Source organism: Medicago truncatula, chromosome 4 (genome assembly GCF_003473485.1).
Source record: "Medicago truncatula cultivar Jemalong A17 chromosome 4, MtrunA17r5.0-ANR, whole genome shotgun sequence".
Classification (NCBI taxonomy): Eukaryota; Viridiplantae; Streptophyta; class Magnoliopsida; order Fabales; family Fabaceae; genus Medicago; species Medicago truncatula.
In genome coordinates this window covers 39,331,914-39,354,209 of record NC_053045.1, presented here as the reverse complement: position 1 = coordinate 39,354,209, position 22,296 = coordinate 39,331,914, and the positions used below count along the sequence as shown (strand labels likewise).

General features: G+C 33.4%; 3 protein-coding genes and 1 non-coding gene across 4 annotated transcripts; 3 read left to right on the top strand and 1 right to left on the bottom strand.

Annotated features, from left to right (window-relative positions):
- The first annotated feature begins 1,884 nt into the window (after positions 1 to 1,884).
- On the top strand, positions 1,885 to 2,952 carry LOC11443374 (early nodulin-like protein 1). The gene is made up of 2 exons (XM_003607630.4): positions 1,885 to 2,143; positions 2,244 to 2,952. Exons 1-2 carry the CDS (start codon positions 1,948 to 1,950, stop codon positions 2,714 to 2,716), a joined length of 669 nt encoding a protein of 222 aa, XP_003607678.2. The 5' UTR covers positions 1,885 to 1,947; the 3' UTR covers positions 2,717 to 2,952.
- Positions 2,953 to 3,245: 293 nt separating this feature from the next.
- Positions 3,246 to 12,339, bottom strand: LOC11445916 (protein disulfide-isomerase 5-4). The gene is made up of 15 exons (XM_003607605.4): positions 12,139 to 12,339; positions 11,577 to 11,667; positions 11,364 to 11,458; positions 10,495 to 10,552; positions 10,186 to 10,370; positions 9,996 to 10,053; positions 9,487 to 9,527; positions 9,299 to 9,373; positions 8,246 to 8,302; positions 5,674 to 5,740; positions 5,432 to 5,566; positions 4,858 to 5,079; positions 3,818 to 3,970; positions 3,649 to 3,726; positions 3,246 to 3,523 (listed from the first exon to the last, which is right to left on the bottom strand). The coding sequence occupies exons 1-15, from the start codon at positions 12,177 to 12,179 to the stop codon at positions 3,446 to 3,448; spliced, it is 1,434 nt and encodes a 477-aa protein (XP_003607653.1). The 5' UTR covers positions 12,180 to 12,339; the 3' UTR covers positions 3,246 to 3,445.
- A 3,018-nt stretch (positions 12,340 to 15,357) lies between these two features.
- On the top strand, positions 15,358 to 21,056 carry LOC11440872 (electron transfer flavoprotein subunit alpha, mitochondrial). The gene is made up of 8 exons (XM_003607604.4): positions 15,358 to 15,583; positions 15,667 to 15,855; positions 16,717 to 16,928; positions 18,341 to 18,504; positions 18,764 to 18,919; positions 19,609 to 19,661; positions 20,509 to 20,649; positions 20,761 to 21,056. The coding sequence occupies exons 1-8, from the start codon at positions 15,503 to 15,505 to the stop codon at positions 20,836 to 20,838; spliced, it is 1,074 nt and encodes a 357-aa protein (XP_003607652.1). The 5' UTR covers positions 15,358 to 15,502; the 3' UTR covers positions 20,839 to 21,056.
- On the top strand, positions 18,153 to 18,276 carry LOC112421519 (U11 spliceosomal RNA). Its single transcript, XR_003011845.1, has one exon. It is a non-coding gene; the product is annotated as a U11 spliceosomal RNA (small nuclear RNA).
- Positions 21,057 to 22,296: the final 1,240 nt, after the last annotated feature.

Genomic DNA, 22,296 nt, shown 5'->3' with positions numbered 1-22,296 from the left:
TTTTTTAAGGAAATGGTCTTTGTTTTTGCAAATTAGGAGTGGATAACAATGAAGATATAATTGGCCTAATTTTTTGGCTGAATGGAATGGATTGAAATTTGAGTGATTAAAAATAGAAAAATATTAACGAAGCAGCTTGGTACAGAACAAAGACCTAGTATATGTCAAACCTTTGGAAGAGATATACTTGATTGGTCACATCTAGAGTGGATGTGTCTCATATGGTACAATATATCAATCTTTAATAATAATAGTTTAAAATTGTTCCCCTCAAAAAAAAAAAAAAAAAAAAGTTTAAAATTATTGATACAATTGATGTCGCTCATTGTAAGTCGAAGTTTATAGTATTATTCGTTCTTGCGATTGAAAAAATTATCTAATATCTAATTAGAGTCGGTTCGACAAAAAATAAGAAAAGTATTTAGTGCTTCAAAATTTCAATGATTTGTTTTCCCTTATTTTTATTAAATCAACATTATACATTACACGAGGATGAAACACTTAGTCACCTAAAAATATTCTTTTAAATATAATATTGCTTTTAAATTAACTAGATGAGTTTGAATGGTAATAGTTATCAATTCATTTGTATGGTAGAATGTTTATAAATAAGTTGTTGGTGCCTATGATTTTACCTAATTTTCGTTTCTAATACATCATCTATAGTGAAAAAAATGAAATCTTGGAAGAACCAAGAACAAATATATTTGCAGTCATTTTGCATGTGGGATGATGTTTGTATTTTTTTATAACAAAAACTTAAAGAAGTGTTAGTTTTGCTAACATTTACCACTAAACAAATTTATAGATTTGAGTCTTTAATACGTTAATATACTTAAAACTTGATAAAAATAAATAAGTATATGATATGATTTTAACACTTTATATGAAGAAAAAAACTAATTTAGTTATAAATATGTCGATCTAGCAAGTTTAAAATGTTTTTTAGATAATTTTTTTAGTTAAATTAGTTAAGAAAATGCTTGAAACTCGTATCCTCTTGAATCATTTAGCCTATTTTCAATCTCAATTTCTGTAGTTTTTTTTTTCTTTTCCATTTTAAGGCGATGAGTTGTTTTCTATTCTATTGATTTTAAGAGATGAGTTGTTTTCTATTCTATTGATTCTCTGCAACAACATTGTTCGAATTTTCGATGGAGTCTTAAACATTGAGTTAGATTAACATATTTGGGCTAAAGAAAGTCTGAACACCAAAACTTCACTCAAAATTCTAAAGCATTAGGTATAAAGATTTTCTCACTTATATGTTGCTCAACGTCTACTCTTATTTGAATGTTATAACTCACATCTAACACATCAATATTCTTTTTCTCAAGTGTGAGACTCTCCGAGTTTTTTATCCAACACTAAGAGTCACTCCCACTCCCCCACCAAGTCGATTTGGACTCTAATACCATTGTTAAGGAGAGACGATTATCATTTATAGACTTATGAAGCATCCAAAACATGCAAAGCCTTTTTTTTTTTGGTACAAAACATGCAAAACCTTTTAATTATTGATGGAATTTTTTTTAGTAACAACCAATATTTGTCTAAAACAAATGCAGACACGTAATTAATCAACATTGCCGCCACTTACAAAAAAAAAAATGCTTCACATTAACAGAGTGTATGGAATTAAATAGCCCCATATCACAAGATATGAATATTCTTGATGACATGAAGGAAAGTACAAACCCACATACCAAGCTACAAAAATATTCAAAAAGAGCTCATACTCTAGACAATGAAAGTGAACTTATACTTTGCACAAGAATCAAAGTAAACCAAACCAGAAGGGAGAATAATAAAAAGTTGTAATAGCTTCCTTTCCACGGTTTGCAAAATTTCCATACAAATACTCCAATGATGCCTCAATTCTTTCCATCACTCTAGCTTTAACATTTTCAGCATTTTTCTCAATTGATTTGTAATCCTAATATTTCAATGGCTACCTTCATTTTAAGGTCTAATAAAATAGTCCATGCCTTGAGCTGGTTTTGTCTCATGCTAATGATTCATAAGAGTGCTGCATATGATTTCATAGTTGGTGGCCAAAAGGGTTGGAGTGTTCCAAGTGATTCCAACAATCCTTTTAATCAATGGGCAGAAAAGAGCCGTTTTCAAGTTGGAGACTCCCTAGGTAAGTTCTTCTTTAATCTACTCCTATTTATTCAAATTTTTTAGTGTTTTCAATTATATCTAAAGAGTGAAAACATAATTTTTGTACATGCTTACTGCAGTGTTCAACTACCAATCTGGCAAAGACTCTGTGCTTTATGTAAAGAGTGAAGACTATGCAAGTTGCAACACTGGTTCACCTATTACAAAATTCTCTGATGGTCACACAGTCTTCAAACTCAACCAATCAGGGCCTCATTTCTTCATCAGTGGAAACAAAGATAACTGTCTCAAAAATGAGAAAGTAACAGTGATTGTTCTGTCTGACAGAAGCAACAACAACAATTCATCAAACACCAACCAAACAAGCAATGCTACTCCACCATCACCTCAATCATCATCACCTCCTTCACCAGCACCTTCTAACCAAGAGGGTCAATCTCCACCTCCAGACACGAACCAAACACCACCTCCTACTGCTACTAGTGATCATGATCATCCTCCTCGTAATGGCGCTGCTTCAAACTTTGTCAGTCTAGCTGGCTCTGTTGGAACTTTCATGGCTTCAGCTCTAATTTTATCCAAGTATCTATGAGTGCTTGAGTGTTGTTTATGTATTTGTTTGTTTTTTCTATTCTTTATTTCCTATCTTTTGAGTTCTGTATGAACTGAGTCTTTGGTTCAAAGTTGGGATGCTGTTTGATATTTGTTTGTGAAGATTGAAATAAGTTGGCAATAATTTATGTACTCTTTTGTGTGCTTCTTGATCAATAATGTAAAAATGTTACATGTGAAAATGAAATGAATTAAACCCATTTTTTTTACGGAAAATGTCTTACTTTCCATTTGATTTATGACTTTCTCTGCCATCCCTCAATCCCAGTGGGGGAAAACAACCATGGGTGGATGTTATATATATAAAGGAGGCAGGCGAAGGGGCGAGAAGTAGAGGGATGGCGGGGGGAACGGGAAGAAAGGGTGGAAATGGGAGAGGAAGAGGGGAGATTATAGAGAAGTGTATTGACCAAAATAACAATGCTCTTATATTCATTCTAGATTGACTATAATATTCAATGGAGCGATGGAAAATATGGACTTGACGTACGGATTTTTGCCAATATACCTTATCAGTTCAGTGCATTATGCACCTTGAAACCCTTATCCTTGTAAACTGTGATTATCATTTTACTGAAGTATCAACTAGAAAAGTACATTTGTATGATTTAGAACATATCTATATAAATCAAAGTACTACATAACTCCCAAGGAAACTGGTTATAACAAAATTAGAAGCATTGTGCTATACAAAATTTTCGCCTATCTATCAAAAATTCTTGCCAATCTCAATTTTTTTCATTGCCTTAATGGTGTTATGCAGAATCGAGTCAAGGATTCCAGCTACCTGAAATCACAAAAAAAAAAAAAAAAAAAAAAAAAAAAAAAAAAAAAAGACTTGTTAACAATAGTATAATCAACAAAAAAAAGATAAAACTAAAGTATCTAGAATCAATAATAGAAAATACTAACCGTGAAAACACCCCCAATGATAGCACAGACATTTGTAATAAAATGTGAAAAAGACTTCTGGTTTTCTGTTATTAAGACCTGATAACAAAACATACATTGTAAATCTAAAATAAATTTACTAAACACACTGTCCGTATATATATTTGAACCATGACTTCCATGTTCTGACCTGCATAGGGGAGAGCTCAAGATGGAACCTTGCAACAGGAATGTTCACGCTGTGTGCCACACTGCTGTGTGCTGTGTACTCGTACTCTTCGATTAATTTATAACCTTTTCTGGTTATTACCTCTGTTTTAACTACCTGAATATAATGCTCTATCTGCAGACACATATTAGATTGTTGTATTATAACATGGTCACAATAAATCTCAAATATCAACATCCACACAGATAAAAATAAACATGATTGGGATCATCTAATGAGAACAGAATATATCAATGAGAAGTTGTGTTGTGTTATCTCAGTGGAGATAACATAGTAACAGTAATGAAAAACAAATGAGTGAAGAACTAAGTTTGATTGTCTCCACTGCATATTGATTTCTTTCAGTAGGTTGTCTCCTTGGTGGGTGCTTCAGAAAGACATTAGGGGAGCATACAGATAATAATGACCAAAAAATTGGACATTTATAGAGTGATATTAGCAGATACACTTCAAGAAAATACTCCCTCTGGACTTAAATGTACATGTACTTGGTGCACATTTGAACAAAATACATGTGCTTTTTTGCTTATATTTAAGTCTGGAGTAGGAGATATGTCTAAGTCAACGCGTTTAAAATTCTAACGTGGACATTTAAATGTTCATCCCATGTTTATGCTTAGCGAAGTGAAAGAGTGAAGCAGTTGAGGAACTTGACAACATAGGGAAACTTTAATAAGCAGAGAACAAGTTAGTGTGAAAATCTATAAGCATTCCACATTGTAATTTGTACCAAAATGAGTTTCCAGATGAGATAGATAGTTTTTTGGGTGATTGACAGAGTTAAAGAGAAGGACCATTAAGGCCCAACCGAGTTTATGATGGTTTGAGTGGTACACGGTAAGGCATTATAGAATGAAAGAAAGGAGAGAAAAAAATAGAACAAAAACTTCATCAGGCTCTGGACATCTATGCAATCCAACATTCTATAGCAACCATACAAATTCCAATAGTGAAGTTTGCACTGAGTTATAAGATTTTTTGATATAAAATATTAAACTTACAGTAACATTCCCTTCCAAATCACGAGTGTTGATAAATGACCGTCCATTCAGCCTGTCATGGTTAATACCTAAGTATGGTATCCAATGCTTCACATCAATCATGGCTCTAGGTGTCACTTTTTTTCCAAAAGATAGATGGTTGATGACATGTGACATGTTCATTTGAGAAGCATCAAATGAATGTGCATCTGATCTAGCTGAGACAACCAAGCTTCCTGGAACCTGCAATGTCCTAAACATTTTATATTTCTTTCAACATATTATATTGAAAATCCAGGAGGAAAACACTAGAAATGTTACTTCCCCTGTTCTTTTTCAGTGAATTGGGTTTTTTTTTTTTTAAAAAGCCAGTGATTTTAATATTAACAGATGACGTGTCTATTTTTTAAATGGAACAGCTGAAGTCTATTAGAAGCAAACATCAAAACAAAAACAAAAACAAAAAAAGTAGTAATTATATCAGTTACTTCCAGCGAAATATAAGACCACTTAATTCAAGTCACATCAGAAAACTAAAAAACAGAAGAGTTTTTCTAAAACATAAGGTTGAAGGATAAACTTTAACCGAGTTTACCTTTTTCACACGCACATATCCCTCAACTCTACATCCACCGGTTGACGGTGCTGGTCTTTTTGTTCCATTGGATTTATCCTCCAAAGCTAGATGTTGAGATCCTGTTGGGAGAGATGCCACTAAAGTCTCCATGGTCTGCAAACGGAGAAGTCAGGTTAAATTACATGGGAAAGCATTAACCAGTCTACTGTAAAGTTAAATTTGATTCAAATTATTTTAACTCAAAATTAAATATTGTGAACCTTGACTAGGCTTTCTGTATCACGGTCTCCATAATAGGACTCATGTTCATGATGTCCATGGTCGCTTCTGAAATAGGAAAAGCATTCAAAAAACTAGCTTTATTCACCGAATGCAAAAAATCAGAAATCCAGCCACCTCCAACATGGCGCAGAATTCAGGACGTACGCACACACTCACATGAAATATCAAACAAATATGATTGAATAGGAATTGAAAAACCTCTATATACATAGGAGAGAACCAGTCATTATAAAAGAATCGACATTGTCTACTAGTAATTGATTCATTCAGAAGCTCAAAGTGGTAATTGAGAAGTTCAAAGCAGTGAATCCTGATAATTTCACCAACTTAGCTTTACTTACCAGTACACTAGTCATCGATACTAATTCTCTATATTCAGCTGATCTACTGGGAACACAGCAGCGCCATGATTCAGAAATGGTTTCCACAAAATGCTATAGGAATACACCAGTTTTATATTCTTTTTCAGTCAATAGCGGAAAAACAAATCTATATTTAATCAAACTCATTTTTATCTGCTTGTATCCAATTTCACAAAATGATTGTGACACTTGCATCATATGCCAGTGAAGAATTGTCATTACCTTTCACACATAATTCAATCAATCACTTTCATTCTCACACCCACATCTATTTACAATATCATGTAGAATAAATAGAATAAAATTATAATATTACTCCCTCCGTCCATAATCTTTGGTCCTTTTAGTTTTTTATTTTCTCAAAAAACTTTGGTTCTTTTAGAAAACCAATATATAATTAATGATGTTTTTCCTTTAGTACCCTTACAAAAACCAAAAGCATGCATTAAATAAATTTTACTTTCATTAAATGAATTAAGGGTAAAAGGATCTAAACTTATCTAACCCGTTTCTTAATATGTATCCAAATTTTAAAGGACCAAAGATTAGGGACGGAGGGAATGTTAATATAATTTACTGATTTAAATCCTTATAATAAACTACACAGCTTTGATTGATTGATTCTAACACTCCCCTTCTGCTTGCTACAATCGAAAGATGTACTATAGAGAAAATATAAACAACAGGGCTGTAGCCTTGGCCAAAAGTGCTGCTGGAGGTCACTATAGCAAAGACGTCTAGACTCACCAGAGGTTATGAAGCTAGCTATGGTGGTTATTGGAAAAAAAATTCCATTGAAGAAGACAGGGCTGGTTGAATCACACCTGGATGCAGAGAGAAACGCATCGACGAGAAAGAGAAACACTAGATGAAGCACGGTGAATGCATGCAGCAGGACGGAAACGTCAACTGCCTGAGAAGAGCAAATAAGAGGTCCCAATATAATCAAACGAGGATTTTCATGTTCAGTTTACTATTCCTTCAGGAATTTTCGCCAGAAATTGATATTTCCATAGCAATTGAAATAAAACAATACAAGATATTTCTTTCCAATCTGAGCATGTTGTGTTCAACTCCAAGGTTTCGTATATCGGGAGATCGAGATTCTGCTCCTGATGGTGGGGTTCTCGTTGAAAATCCTCTGGAGATGTTTCAGTATTGGCCAGTAACAGCCAAAATGGTTGTGGCGATGACAGTGACTGGAAGAGACAAAACAGAAGACAAGTTTTTATAGGAGGCTCACGGAAGCGAGTTGCAGAAGCACTGAACAATATAAAATCTTTCCGGAAGACTTCTCTCGTGGGAGCTCGCTGCCGGCAGCGGCTTCAATGAACCCCAATTGTCACATAGCTCTGATACTATGTTAAGTTCGTGATTTTTGTGTCTAAATCAGACAACACTCACCTCTATTTATAATTGATCCAGCTCCTCTAAAGTGAACTCACTTTAGAGTGTAAAGTGAATAATATCAGCAGTTAATTAATAAATCAAGGTAGATATTGTAGGTACATCCTAACAAATCATGAGTTTATTTAAATAACAACCCTTGATTTGCTCACTTTACACTTTGGAGGATCCAAATCCATTTATGGATATGGCTCCTCTAAAGTGATTTACATATTTAATTATGTCAATAGCATTTAGAATAAATACAATAAATGCTAGTTGATATAATTTACTAATTCAAATCGTAAATTATGATTCTAATCCTTATAATTAAATATATAAATTTGATTCTGATTCTAACAAGATTTCAATTTTGGCCTCTAACCCTACACACATTCTAGATATGAGTTTTAAGTTCATTCTCATATTTTGTGAAAGGCAAAAAACCTATGGCATTACACATGTGGCAAATGTAATATAATCAAATAACTGAATACGTATATAAATATCCAAAAAGGGATAAGCAGATGAGTACTTATTTATTAAGATTTTTACACAGGACTGAATATGTATATAAATATCCAAAAAGGGATAAGCAGATGAGTACATATTTATTAAGATTTTTACACAAGGATAACTTCAATGATATTAATGCAGTATAAATTGTATAGTAACAATAAACTAATAGACATGCATAATATAAACACTTACACATGATTGTTGATTCAAATATTCAATGTAAATGGGAAATTTGTATCAAATACGGACAAATAAAAATGATTTTACTTGCAGAAATTATTACCTGACATCACTTCCTTTCCGAAAGATGCGAATAGACGGATACCCTTGTATGTGATGCCTGGACATTGAAAATGAGACAATGGCAAAAGAATCATAGATGGAAAATAGCAAGAGTGTGTGGGAATGCAACAAACCAAGACAAAGAAAATAACAAAATTATAATAACGAAAGTTCCATGTTCAATTTAGCAAGAACAGAAGAAAGTGTCTGATATTTGTTTTCTTTTCCAAACTATGCTAAAAATCTCTACAAAACCTATAACATGAAATCTTTTAGAACATTTCAGATTCTTAACATGATTATAAAATCCTTTACGTATTTCTTGTCTGGAAGGACAAGACATGGCACACAAACAGAAACTAAACCTTGAATCTAAAGGAATCAACAACATGCAAATTCTAGTAGATCCAATTAACGGTATAAAAACCACAGATTTATTCTCAATTGTCCCAATTGATGGATTTCTTTTGAAAGACATTATATTTGAGCGAAGAGAAATGCTAGCAACACATTCTTTAATACACTCCAATAACAAACTCCTTATTTTTACTCATGTTTTCATCTTCTTTATATAAGTATCCCTACAATGTTACTAGCATATATATGCACTTTGACAGTTCATATAGTAATACCTAATGAGCGACGAGCAAGACAAATTGATGAAAAAGATTCAAATTATTATAAGGGTCAAATTGACATATCCACTTCTTAATAGATGATATGACACATCATTCTGCTGCACTGGCCAAATATGGAAAAACCAGAATGGGACCCACTCACATATTCCTTTTGAGTTCTGTCCAACATTTCCTCTTCAAAAGACTGTTATCCCCCTTTTTTACACTCCACAACTTTATTCTCCCTTCTTTTTCTACTTAGATAACCAAGTCTATCTCACCCTTTTCTTTCTCCATTCCAAGTTCGTCGGTATCTAAGCACTTCTTTTCAAGGTTTAGCTTTGCAACATTGTATTTGTCTCTATGTGTGATTCCGATAAGTAGAAAACTATGTAAACCACAAGTAAGAAAAACAGTAAATAAAACAGCAACAGTACCTCCTGCATAAATCACCTTCTTGAGTGCAATCTACCTTTGCCAAAAGAATACGCCCATCCATTTCTGGATCATATCTAAATAAAATGTAATGATACGCGTATGGGACATTGAATTAGCAGAGAGAGGGTAGACATTCTACAATAAATTTTCAAGAAGTCTGAGAAACAATGACTTAATAATAAAGTACCTCTCTCTCATTATTTTAGCCGCCTTCTCCCATGAAGGTTTCTGAAACAAAAGAGTAGATGATAAATCCATGTAACAAGTACAGAAATATATCAATCACACCATCATTCATTGAAGAAAATAAATTTTACATAATTAATTTATTGTATGAAAGCAGCTTCTTCAAAAAAAAATTGTATGAAAGCAACTGCCAATAATCTTATGTGGACCAATTATATGCAGCTATTAGCACTCTTTGCATGACATATCAATACATCATTTAATCTTCTGCATCACAACTTTACATTAGTCACTAGTGAAATGTATCTGATGGTGAGGAGGCACTAAACAATTGAATTAGACTTTGACACCGCTACAAGGCTTGTAACTAAAACGAGATATATCTTTTGAGGAAGAATAAGACATCAATGAAAAGGAAACAGAAGCCAATGTAGGTAACAAATACATCAGGTAGAACCCTTATTTCCTGAAGTAAAGAAAAGATAAAAAAAAAAAGGATAAAATAATTACCAAACGTTGGCACCAGGAACACCAAGGTGCATAAAAATTTACAACTGTGATTGGAAACCTGCAAAAAGATCATTAAAAATGGTGTAAAAGGTGCATAACAACCGTGTGTTTCAAGTGGAAAAAATCTATAAAATGAGCTATTGCATAACTAAAAAATCAAATGAATCAATATCAATCTTGGTCCACTTACAGCTGAACATATTTATCAAAGTGCTGTGATGTGAGTGGCAAAGAACCTTCAACAAAGTCTGTGTCTACTTCATCGTCATGCTTAACAGCATTTGCAATCGTTCCCGAATGAAACTCGGAGCCAGTGGGCCTTAACTTTGAATCAATAGAAAACTTACGAACCGTTTTTGTTATATTGAGCCTGTTCTGTAAGTAAGAGGTAAAAAAATGAGGGACTAATACCAAAACGTCAGGGAACAAGAGATAAAATAGAATATAAAAAGTTAGTATAAAATGAATAAGAAAACAAAGTAATAAAGTAGAAACTTACTGTTCCCAGCACGTCACTCACATCAACCGATGCAAATTCGCATGAGAGTGCAGGAAAACTGCAAGATAAGTTGACACTATCAGCCAGAAAAAAGAAATAGAGGAATATAAAGTTTATAAAGAACTTCAATATAAAATCAACATGCTGATAATATTACTAGGATTAGCTACAAGTTCTGAATAAGTTGGGAGTGAGATGGAACTTTTAGAAAAACAAATGAAGGGTAATAGATGAAGGCATAGCCTTGGCAATGTTTGGAACTTTTAGAAAAACAGATGAAGTGTAATAGATGAAGGCACAGCCTTGGCAATGTTTGGACTTCATGTCAATTTCAAAAACCATCACTACACGTCAAGTATCAAAATTAACCCCCAGCCTTTTAATGATTATATTGTTAGCTTACATCCCCACCCCACTCCCAATTTCAACAACGATCCGATCAAAAAATGATCATGTGTCAACAAAAGGCCTAGCCATACTCAGTTTGAAAACGAGCGTGAAAGGTGTGAAAACTCTTAACCTCTCTTCCTCCTACAAGAGTATTTCAAGCATCTAAAATGCCAAACTACAAAGCATGTTGTTTAATGAATTCAATTAACCAATACTGTAACAAATAACTCATTGATCTTCTAACAAGCTAGTCTTTACAAATCCTTATTGAACATTTCTGTATTCTTGAAAACAATAGCATCAATTTGTAAATACAAGTGACAGAAGCTTGCATTTTCTGTTGAAAGTCAAAACTCGGAAAACCATAAACCCCGCCAATAACTTGCATATATTACTAATTAATACTAATAGTTAACACGCGAACTTTAACGGCCTTCCAGAAACAACATATTTAAACAAATACCTATTTCCATTATTACCTGAAATTGAAATCGATGCGCAAAAAGTCACCATCAGAACTTTTGTCAACAATCACCGATGTAGAGGTGGTAACAGCAAAATAATTACTAAGTTCCTGAAACCACGATTGCAAGACAAATATCAAAATGAAAGTTAAAAACCAAGGCAGTAAAATATCGAATAGTATTATGTTCGATTCGATAATCTAATCTAACTATTATAAAGCAACTAACCATTCCAAACAAAAACATCATGGCGAGAGCCGCCAGAATGGATAATCCTGCTCCCGACAACGACGCCTCGGTCAAATCTCTTGGGATTTTTCTGTTGACAAAAGTCAACAACAACAACATTTACATTTCAATAGTATTATAAAAGGTAAAATAAAAAAGAGGAACATATACATGCATTCTAAATTATTCAATATTCATAAAATTCACATCCCCTATGGTTATGTCGGTGTAATAAAAAATTCACAAAATTATTGATAAAATTTCCAAGAAAATAATTTGAAATGTTGAAATTAAGCATAATAGTTGAGTCGAATTTTCACATTATGCTTCAATTCTTTCAATTATGCTTATTATAACACCAAATATTATGTTGTTAATTTCTTAAGCTGTGCATTTTCGATTCGAATCTCTTTCAAAAGAAAAAACGATAGAATTCAAGCATGATCAAAGCATAAAACAACTAGAAACAAAATTCAAAAGTAATTGAGGCTCAAATGTGCGAGTTCGGAAGGTAAATAGAAAGAGATGAAACGAAAATGATGAAAATGAAAATTGTTGTAACCTGTAAAAATCAACGGATTTGAGTTTGCTAGCAGAAAGCATGGTGGCGAAGAAGAAAGTAACGGAGATTGATTGAAATTGAGATTGTAGATCCAACGCAAGTAGCTACCTCTTCTTCCTTCAGAAGTAGCTTATTACTGTTTCCGTTTCTTCTCTCCCTCTCTCTCTCTCTCTCTCTCTCACGAAAATGTTCTGATTATTCTCTCTCTTTTTTTTTTTTGAGGTAAATAGAATATTTCAAAAATAAAAAATAAAAACTACTCCTTAAAAAATATTTATTACAGCTAAATATTATTTTTCTTATCTATAAAATAAATTGTTTTTGTATAACTAGATTTGGTAACGTGACCGGTGACTCTTTGTTTAAAAAAGAATTCCAATTTGATCTGCAAAAGCATCAATTAGGGAGCATGTTTAAGTCTCGTTGTTGGCAAAAAGATCATGAAATCTGCCATAAATTGTTGAATAACTTAAAAATTGACTCAAAAATTACTTTCAGACCGACCAAACAGCTTAAGTCGTAAAATATATTGGAGCTGTTTGTTAAAGAGAAAAACTCTTGTTACTTTTTTTATAATTTAAAGGCTATGATTATGGTGGTTTATAGTAGGAAAAAAAAAATACTGTCCAATCAAAAATAAATGATTTATGTCAAAAATAAATATTGTTTTTAGCATCCCTTTAAATTTGAATAAAATAAAGAATCTTTTTGAATTTGTAATTCTTGCATGATCTCAGCCATAACAACGATTTTGCATGACCTCAAATTACTCGGTATGTAATTACTATGCTCTAATCATCATCATGTTAACAAATTTTTACCATATTGATGTATGTAAATATATTTTGAAAATGCTTTCCATAAAGAAAATGAAAATAATATATTATGATATGTCATTTTTAATTTATACTTAATTTGAAAGAGAAAAATAATCTATATTCTTCAAAATTCCCTCCAAAATATAATATATTGAGGTTTATTATGGTTTGTTTTCAAACGGCGTCGGTAATTCTCGTTGTCGATGGCGTTTGTTTCGTGGATCTTGATTTGCTTCGTGGTTTTTAATAATGATTTTATTCGTTTGCTACGTGGTGGCAGCAGTTCAATCGAATCCTTTTGTCAAATTTCGTGTTGGATATAGAGTTTTTCTAAATGGTTGATGGTTTTTCGTCGCTACATCTATTGTGCCTGCATGTTTCAAAATTGGCTCCTCTGTGCGAGAGGATTGGATTTGTTTAGGTATGGGGTGGTGTTGCCGCCTTCATACCTTGTTTTAACTGAAGTCATGACTAGGTGTTGTAGATTCGTCTTAGGGTTGCCAATCCTAACTTGCGAGGTTTTTGTTTGACTTTGGTGGTTGAAGTTTTGATTGAGGTTGTTGTGGAGAGGTATGGTGTTCATGATGTTGTTGTAGTGGAAGGTTTGATTCTTTATTTATTTATTGTGGAGATGAGGTTTGAGTAAGATGGACACGCCACTTTACTTGTTTTTATGAATGGTGTTGGAAGTCTGTTTATTTTTGTCAGAAAGATTTGTGTGTGTCGTGTTGTGTCTGACGATGTGTGGTTGTTGTCTCTTTATTTTTGCAGTGACAAGAGGTGTTAGTGTTTTGTGGAGAAGCTTTTGGTTAGCTTTGGAGGTCTATTGTTTATGATGTCATTGTATCAGAGGGCTTAATTAATTTTTTTATCGTGTAGAGAGAGAATTAAGTAGGATGGTTGTTTGTTTTATAAATGGAGTTGGAATCTAAAAGTTTATTTTGCATCAGTTTGTGTCTGACGAGGTGTGGTTGCGATTGTTATCTCTTTATTTTGGTAGGGATGAGGGTTGTTAGTTTATGGTACAACCGAGACTTTTGTTTGGATTTAAGGTTGTCATTTTAGTTGCGGTTGATGTGTGAAGGTTCGATGTTCGTGATGTTGTCGTATTTAAGGGTTTGTTTGTTTTCGGGTGGAAGATTACGGTGGTGGGGTGATACTTTGCTGCTTAGCCGATTCTTGGTGTTGTTATGGAGTATGTTTGCTTGTTGTTTGGAGTTTTTGTCAATGTACTCGATTATGTGTGCATATAGGTCTTAGTAGACTTTTGGTGTTTGTGATTTGGGCGCGTTGTTTGTTATTTTCTTGAATTGTTTAGATATCGTTAGTAACTCTTTGTGAAGCAACAAGTTTAACTTTTTATTTTAGTATTTTGCAGAGAAACTTTATGCACCCATTGCTTTGTAACTTTTTATTTTTATTGGTCTTGAACAAAAACTTGTTATCACTAAATTTAGCTTTTAAAAAAAACCATCATGCAAATTTCTTTTATTGAAATGCCCTTTAAAATTAAAAATTTCAAATCTAATATATTTGAATAAAGGAAAATGTTAAAGAGTGCCCCTGGAACACTAGTCAAGGAATTAGTATAGTCAATGTCTAAAAAGTGTAAAAGATGATATTTACGGTGCAAATATTTTTCGTTTTGTTTCTTTAACTAATGTACGGGACACTCGTTAATAAATGCTTGAATAAATTTTTTGGGACATGGAGTATTAAAAATTACGGTGAGAAAAACTGATATGATTTTTTCCTTTTCTCCAAAGTGACTTATATGTGAGATAGAGAGAGTCGGATATAAACCGATATGAAATAAAGGAAAACAATATATTTTTTTGAATTGTTTTCTTCTCCCTCTTCCACAAGCCGGTCCTAATTTTCTCTCTCTAGATTTTCTCTTACGGTTTCTTCGTTGATGGGTGGTTTTGGGTCAATTCTTGACCTGAAATCACCCCTTCTCATCTTTTTCTCTCTTTTTCAATTTAAATAAGTGATTTTCACATAGATCTAAGTTTTTTCTTTGTGATTTCATCATCTAAGTGTGGTGGTTTGTTGTTCGTCGTCTTGTGCAGCGTTGTTTGATTTTCCGTCTTCGTGCGGTGTTAATTTGATTCATATTAAAAGATCGATTATTCAATCAAAGATTTGGGCGTCAACATTGCAAATTCGGAGGTCATGAATACTCCGGTCACTTTAATTTTATCATATATTTTTGTTCGCATGCAGATTCATCTTTACGTTTTTAGCGATGTTGAATGATGTAATCTCTCGATTTGAATGAACGAATAAGATTTTATTTTTGTAAAAAAAAAATTCGGTGAGAAACACGAGTGACTCATTCACGCACACGGAGGCAGCATCACATGCCATGGCAGCTGCCTACTCGCAAATGGAAAATTAAGATAGATTATTACACACATGAACACGTCACCGTCCCTATCATTTTTTTGTTCTCATCATCATCATTTTCTAATTCTCATAATCCTTCCTTAAACTGAATCAGCATCATCACCACCAACCATTATTCTGAAAAAAGAAAAAATACAATGGCGACTCGCATGATCCTCAGAGGAGCACTTAAGAAACGCACCTTCTTCTTCCCTCCATCCTTTTCCACTTCTCGAAACGTAATAATAATTCATTCACTATCTCAATTTCTTTATATCATTCCACTTTGCCGTTGTTGCTGAATTGGATCGATGTAGTGTAGGGTAGCACTCTTGTCCTCGCGGAGCACGAAAACGGTGCCATCAAACCTCCTTCTCTCTCCGCACTCCACGCCGCCACGTGTCTTCCTAACAATGACGACTCTTCCGTTTCTCTTCTCTTAGCTGGCTCTGGTCCTTCTCTTCATCAGGCTGCTTCACATGCTGCTTCCTCCCACCCTTCCATCTCGAAGGTAACTCACTCACTTCACCTCTTTCAGTTACTTATATGTTCTGGAACCATGCAATTTAGTTACTTAATTTAAATTACTATGAGCTCGAGTTTCCTTAATTAAGGTATTCAAATGAAGTCTTAGTTAGTTGTAATTGGTGAAATTGGATTCACTGCAGTCGGGAATTTCCTGCATTCACGCAGTCCCAATATACTTGGTCAACCTATTTAAGAAAAATGTAGATTTCATTTTTTGTTTTATAATTTACAATACCAAGTTTGAATCTGGACTGTTTGATCTTGATTGAATGATCACCACCGTCCCAAATGAGTGAATTTGTGAAGAAATGATTGTTAGGGACCTGGATTGCGAAGTTGATACATTGATTTGACTTTAGATTCATTGATTTCTAATACTGAGGTTTATTAACCAATCATTTGGGCTCAGTTGGTTAATGAGCTCCACCAAAGGACGAATTGTTCAGGTGAACTGAGTTTGATTCCTGAGTGAAACAATTCTTTGTTAGGCTATACTTACCTCATGGCCGAACTCTAGATTATCAGGGGCCCTTTCCCTAGGAACTGGAGGGTTAACACCACAAAATAAAACTAATGCTGAAGTTTATTATTATTATTATTGCTGATGTTTTTTTGGTAAATTATTATGTTAGTTAGTATTATGTTTTTATTGGGTATAGTTGCTAATGTGCTCAAAATGATTGAACTTTTTATTTTGAACTTGAAATGATAAAAAGAGGAAAAGAAAATGTACATGCTGTAGTTGAGAAAGGGTGGAGATTGTGTATGTGCAGATATGTGTTGGAAAGGGAGATTTAATTTGGGAGTTTTCATAGTTTGCTTGGGTATGCTGCTTGTGGTGTAGGTGCTCGTGGCGGATTCAGATACATTCAAGAACCAATTGGCAGAACCCTGGGCTAAACTAGTACATTTGGTTCAGCAAAGAGATGGTTACTCTCATATAATTGCAGCTTCAAATTCTTTTGGGAAAAATGTCATGCCGCGTGCTGCTGCTCTTTTAGATGTTTCTCCAGTTACTGATGTTACAGGAATATCTGATTCTCATACTTTTATAAGGTGCGTTAATTTTATTTTTGTGAGGCACTCTGTTTTCATGTTCTCTATTTGTTTTGTTTTAATCAATATTTTTTTTTTTGCATAATTCGATACTGGTCACTATTACGTTGTCATGATTGGACATGGAATTGTTATCTTTACTAAGCAAATTCTTTGCTGTGGTTTGTTACTATTTGACAAGACCCTCTGTTTGGTATTGTTATTCTTTGAGTTATTGACTGTTTAGCGATTAGGCTATTGTTATGAAGGAGACATACTGCTTCTGTTCCATCCGTCTCTTGCTTTGCAAACTGTCACATACGTATTATAGATTCATGGAAAATCTCACTCCCTTTGGACTGTGTCTGGGTAGAAAAGAAACAATTTTATCATTTAGCATTCTAGTTAGTCTATTATATAATCAAGATTCTGTCTTTATCATTTTCTTAATCTTCATTGTTGTTGTGTATTATGAATCCTTGAAAAAATATTTGCATAAAAATAATAGAAATGCAGCAGCGCAACTATAAATCTAGGCATATTCCACTCGCCCACAATTTTAGTATGATAACCTTTAGTTTAGCTCAACAGTCAACTACGTTAGTAATTTCTTTAGTATTTGTAATAGCTATTTAAAAACAAAGTATGACACTTGATCTGATATTCATCTGGATTCTGAGGTAGACAAATAAAAAACCTGTAAACCTGGACTGTTTGAGGATCTATCCTTCAAACCTAGGGTAGGTATTGTTATCAGGATGTATTTGCCATAGCTAGCTTCTAGGTCTTCATACAAAACATCAGGCCAATTTTGAACTCATGAGTTGTGACTTAGGTGAGGACTGAAGTGATACACCGGAAATTTGGTTCATGTATATAGTAGACGATCTTTGCATTCCACACTTAAGTCTTAATAAATAAAGAGTAGAAAAAAACGAGAATCTAATGTACATTGATTGACTAAAATAAGACACCATAACCGTTTATACTTTCACAAGCAGGTACCCTTGTAACTTTGTTCTTCTGTTAAATTCACCTCCATAGCTAATGGGATATTATTAAAATGAACAAGTTTGCATGTGTTAGGGCATATTTACAGAGCTAAAAAGATGGCTAACAAAGTAGGGATGTCTTTTTAGTTTTTTAATTTTTATTGTTTTGGCAGCTGACTGGTGCAGCATGCTTTGCTTCTTGTATTTGAGTTATTTATTATGAACCTGCTTATGAAATATAAGTGTCGGGTTAAAAAAGGGGTAGTTGGCTAAATATGCCACACTCATCATATTGATGAGTGCTGTATGGCTATCACGACATATGACTGGCATAATTTTTGTGAATCAATAGGGTTGGCTCATTAAGCAGACCCTCAAAAAAAAAAATATGTGTTGAGTTCTTTGTCTGACTAAAATTATATATATTTTAATTTCGTACAGGCCAATATATGCAGGAAACGCACTTTGCACAGTCCGATATACTGGTGCCAGTCCTTGTATATTAACAATTAGATCCACATCTTTTCCTGTTTCTCACAAGTCTGTTGACTCAAAATCTGATAAGGCTTCCATATCTCAGGTTGATCTTTCAACCTTTGATGAAGGTCTGTTTATCTTTTTCTTGTGCATTGACAATTTGTTTTTGGGTAAACTGAAAACACAAGTAGGAATGTTTGTGTCCTTATTTAGCTGTTGACTATAGATCCTGGTTTGATGCTACAAAGATCAATGGATCATTTGTATCAGGGATAATTATCCTTAGTTATTTACATCGATTTGATCAATTAATTCCCCTTAAGACTTGGATCTATGTGAACAATTCCAAGTGGCAAAACAAACTTAAAGTCTTCGTCATTTTGGCAGATCTGGACAAGTCTAGGTATATATCTCAAACTTCTCGGGATGACGAAGGACCAGACCTTGGGAATGCACGAATTGTAGTTACTGGTGGTCGTGCACTAAAGAGTGCTGAGAACTTTAAGTTGATCGAAAATCTAGCCAAGAAACTTGGTGCTGCTGGTATTATTGTTAATTATTGCTATTATGATGCTTATTTGTATAGCCAGAGATTTGTTATTTCTTTTTTGCTGGATTCACAATAGGTTCCCTGATTCAAATTCCAGTTCATTGATGGCATGGAGAATATTTTAAGGACAATGCTAACAAGTGCCCTTAGGGCATTGTTTAAGCAATTTGAAGTAGTAACTTTTACATAGAAAATTGTGTAATTATGACTTTACATGTGTTTGACTTGTATTTTCAAGACAAAGTTTCTTTTCGTCATGGGCGGTTCTATGGCCCGGCGACCCCGGGCACTCGCCCGGGCTCCGGCCCAAATTTTTTCAATTTCTTATGTAAATCCCTATGAATTTCTTATATAACCCTCTATAAATTGGGCAATTTCTTTAGATTTTTTAACTATTTGCTTGCAATTTCTTATGTAAACCGCTATAAATGTGTTGCAATTTTTTTTTGCCCGGGCTTTACAATAATCCTGGCTCCGCCACTGCTTTTCGTCAGTTCCTTTTTTTTTTAAATAAATAAATAAAAAAAAGCCTTAGGGCACTTGCTAGCATGACCATATATTTTAATATATAATTCCATGCCTTAACACATGATAGCGTGTTTCATTGTCATTGCTTCCTTATCATATTGTTCGTTTTGTGAATGAAGTAAAATCTGCTAACTTCATTCTCTCCTTTGTTCAGTTGGTGCTACTCGTGCTGCTGTTGATGCAGGATTTGTTGCTAATGATCTCCAGGTACTTTACTTCCTTTCAAATTCAAAATTAACCACCCGATGAAACAATACGCACACAAACATATACAAAACTACAACTGGATAAAAGATGAACGACGAGGTCTCACTCTGGACTAGACTTTTTACATCCCTGGCTAGTGGTGTACTCCGTTTCTCCCAGGATTATGCTCCTAATTGTCATTTGTCACACTGCTCTGTCAAAATAAGAAATACTATGGAAGTTAAGATAATTAAAAACATAAAAGTCGAAAATGGAAAAAACATCTGTGTGTGGAACAAAGAGGAATAGATAATTACTGGTCAATTATCACTTTGGGAATACTAAACACATTAAAGCTGAACATATACTGATATAGTTTATTTTCTGTCAAGTATAGTATGGCATTATGCAAATCATTAATATTTCCTTTCATTCTTTTAGCAAGTTTTGTAATTTGGAAAATTAAAACGGCAGCCTGTCCAATTGCTATGTATGGGGTCCGAGGAAGGGTTGGATATGATGTATGGATCTATATTAGGTAGCCTTATGCTAGAGGTTTAATTTGATTCTTCAACTTGAATTTATGGCCTTTGAATTTAGTGGTCACATCCCACAATTCCAACCATTTTGTCAGACATCCCTTCTAGATAAGATATTTTAAGCTGCTATCTGGTTGAAACAAAATATATTTTCCTGCTTTCCTGACTAGATACTGTAAGTTCATGCAATGGCATATCATTTGAGGGATTTTAATATGCATTATAATTGGGTTTGTATTGAGTCTCAGTAGCCACTTCAATTCCATTTTAGTTCATGGCCTAGTTTTATTCTCACATCCGTGTTTCCTATTTTCAAATTGGATATGAAGGTTGGACAAACTGGAAAGATTGTTGCTCCTGAACTCTATATGGCTTTTGGTGTATCTGGAGCTATTCAACATATAGCAGGGATGAGGGATTCCAAAGTCATTGTTGCTGTGAACAACGATGCCGATGCTCCTATATTTCAGGTAATTGCTTTTTGGTTTAAACTGAAAAAGCTATTTATTGTCCAGCTTCTACTTTATTTGCCATGAGCAATCCTGAAACAGTTTTGCCTCATGTGATATGCTGAACTACAGGTTGCTGATTATGGACTCGTAGGAGATTTATTCGAGGTGCTACCAGAGTTGTTGGAGAAGCTTCCTGAGAAAAAATAAAATGTGTGCATGCATATATGTTTATAGTGTAACAGTTGCTTAATGTATCATCCTTGGAAATACAATTTCACAATAGCATTTGTTTACCTGAAAAAGTAGAAGAAAATGAAGTCTATAAGTGGAACATTATACTACCAATAGGCTCATTTTGCATTATTACTATAGTGGGTAAAAAACTTTTAATTTCTTCAAAAAATTATATCAAATCACTTTACACATGTGAAAAACTTGCGGATTGGAATGGAAAGTCTGGTCAGCATAAGAATGAACCTCTTGAGCATGACACATATATAAGCATAAAAAAGAATAAAATCAAATCTCTTCATGCCATTTCACTTTTTTTTTACCCTCTCTAAATTGCTCTCATTAAATTAACTTTTTATAAAACTGAATGATTCTCTTGAGCATGACAGACATATAAGCATTAAAAAGAATTGTCATCTGTACCTCTATGGAGTTCTTAACTGTGACCTAATTCATTTAAATGAAAACAAGATACTGCCCTTTTGTGGCTGCTAACAGCTATGCAATAATTTGTCAAATTAAAAACAACTATATAGATACAAAGAATTCCTAACTCGTGCCGGATGGATTCCTAATTATTCTACTACCGTGTGTCTATATATATATAGAGAATACATATGCTGATTTTCAAGAACAATTTTTTTTTTAGATAGACGAAATGACAAAGTCATTATAAACTTACACACACAAGTGGAGGTACCGGGGTTCGAACCCCGGTCATGGCATCTGGCCTAATAATTTCGACATTTTGGCAGTTGAGTTAGGACTTCTGGATTTTTCAGGAACAACTCTAACCGAGATTTATTCTGTTTAATTAACTCATTATAAACAATGAATTTTTATAATCCAACGGTTGATTTTTTTGAGGAGCCAACCATTGATTATTGTCATATATTAATTATTAATGACCAATCACACAAATTTAGTTTCATATAAATTTTGCATGGTTAAATAAGTTTTTGGTCCCTATAAACATAGTCAATTTCGTTTTTAATCCTCATAAAAAATGACATATTTTGATTCCTATAAAAAAATTAACACGTAGTTTTAGTCCCTGTTAATATACTTTATGTCGATAGGATTTTTTTGTTGGTATTAATACACTTTATTTTACCTTCTTAAAAAAAATTAAACTTTCAAAACACCAAATTTACAAGTCTCAATAAAACACTCTTATATTTAGTTTCTTAACTCATGTTTTAAATACACAATTTAGTATTCTCCTATAACTATTACTATTTACTTATAGTTTTAAAAGTTTATTATATGTTCATTTAAATTTATTTACACCCTCGATCCTATTTAAAAAAAACAATTGATAAAAAAATTATAAAGTGCAGGGATTAATGAAAAAAATACAGAGACTAATGCTAAAATATAGTGAAATTGCATGAAGTAATGACATATTTAAGAACAAAAAATTATTAATGAGTT

Bases quoted from the DNA above. Each gene is read 5' to 3' on its own strand.
- LOC11443374 (XM_003607630.4), top strand. From the start codon at position 1,948: ATGGCTACCTTCATTTTAAGGTCTAATAAAATAGTCCATGCCTTGAGC. The intron at 2,144-2,243 runs GTAAGTTCTTCT...TGCTTACTGCAG, and splicing joins TCAAGTTGGAGACTCCCTAG to TGTTCAACTACCAATCTGGC.
- LOC11445916 (XM_003607605.4), bottom strand. From the start codon at position 12,179: ATGCTTTCTGCTAGCAAACTCAAATCCGTTGATTTTTACAG. The intron at 9,528-9,995 runs GTAATTATTTTA...CTTTTGTTTCAG, and splicing joins GTTCCTGGTGCCAACGTTTG to AAACCTTCATGGGAGAAGGC. The intron at 3,971-4,857 runs GTAAGTTTAATA...ATGTGTCTGCAG, and splicing joins ATTTGGAAGGGAATGTTACT to ATAGAGCATTATATTCAGGT.
- LOC11440872 (XM_003607604.4), top strand. From the start codon at position 15,503: ATGGCGACTCGCATGATCCTCAGAGGAGCACTTAAGAAACGCACCTTC. The intron at 15,856-16,716 runs GTAACTCACTCA...CTTGTGGTGTAG, and splicing joins CCCACCCTTCCATCTCGAAG to GTGCTCGTGGCGGATTCAGA. The intron at 20,650-20,760 runs GTAATTGCTTTT...GCTGAACTACAG, and splicing joins CCGATGCTCCTATATTTCAG to GTTGCTGATTATGGACTCGT.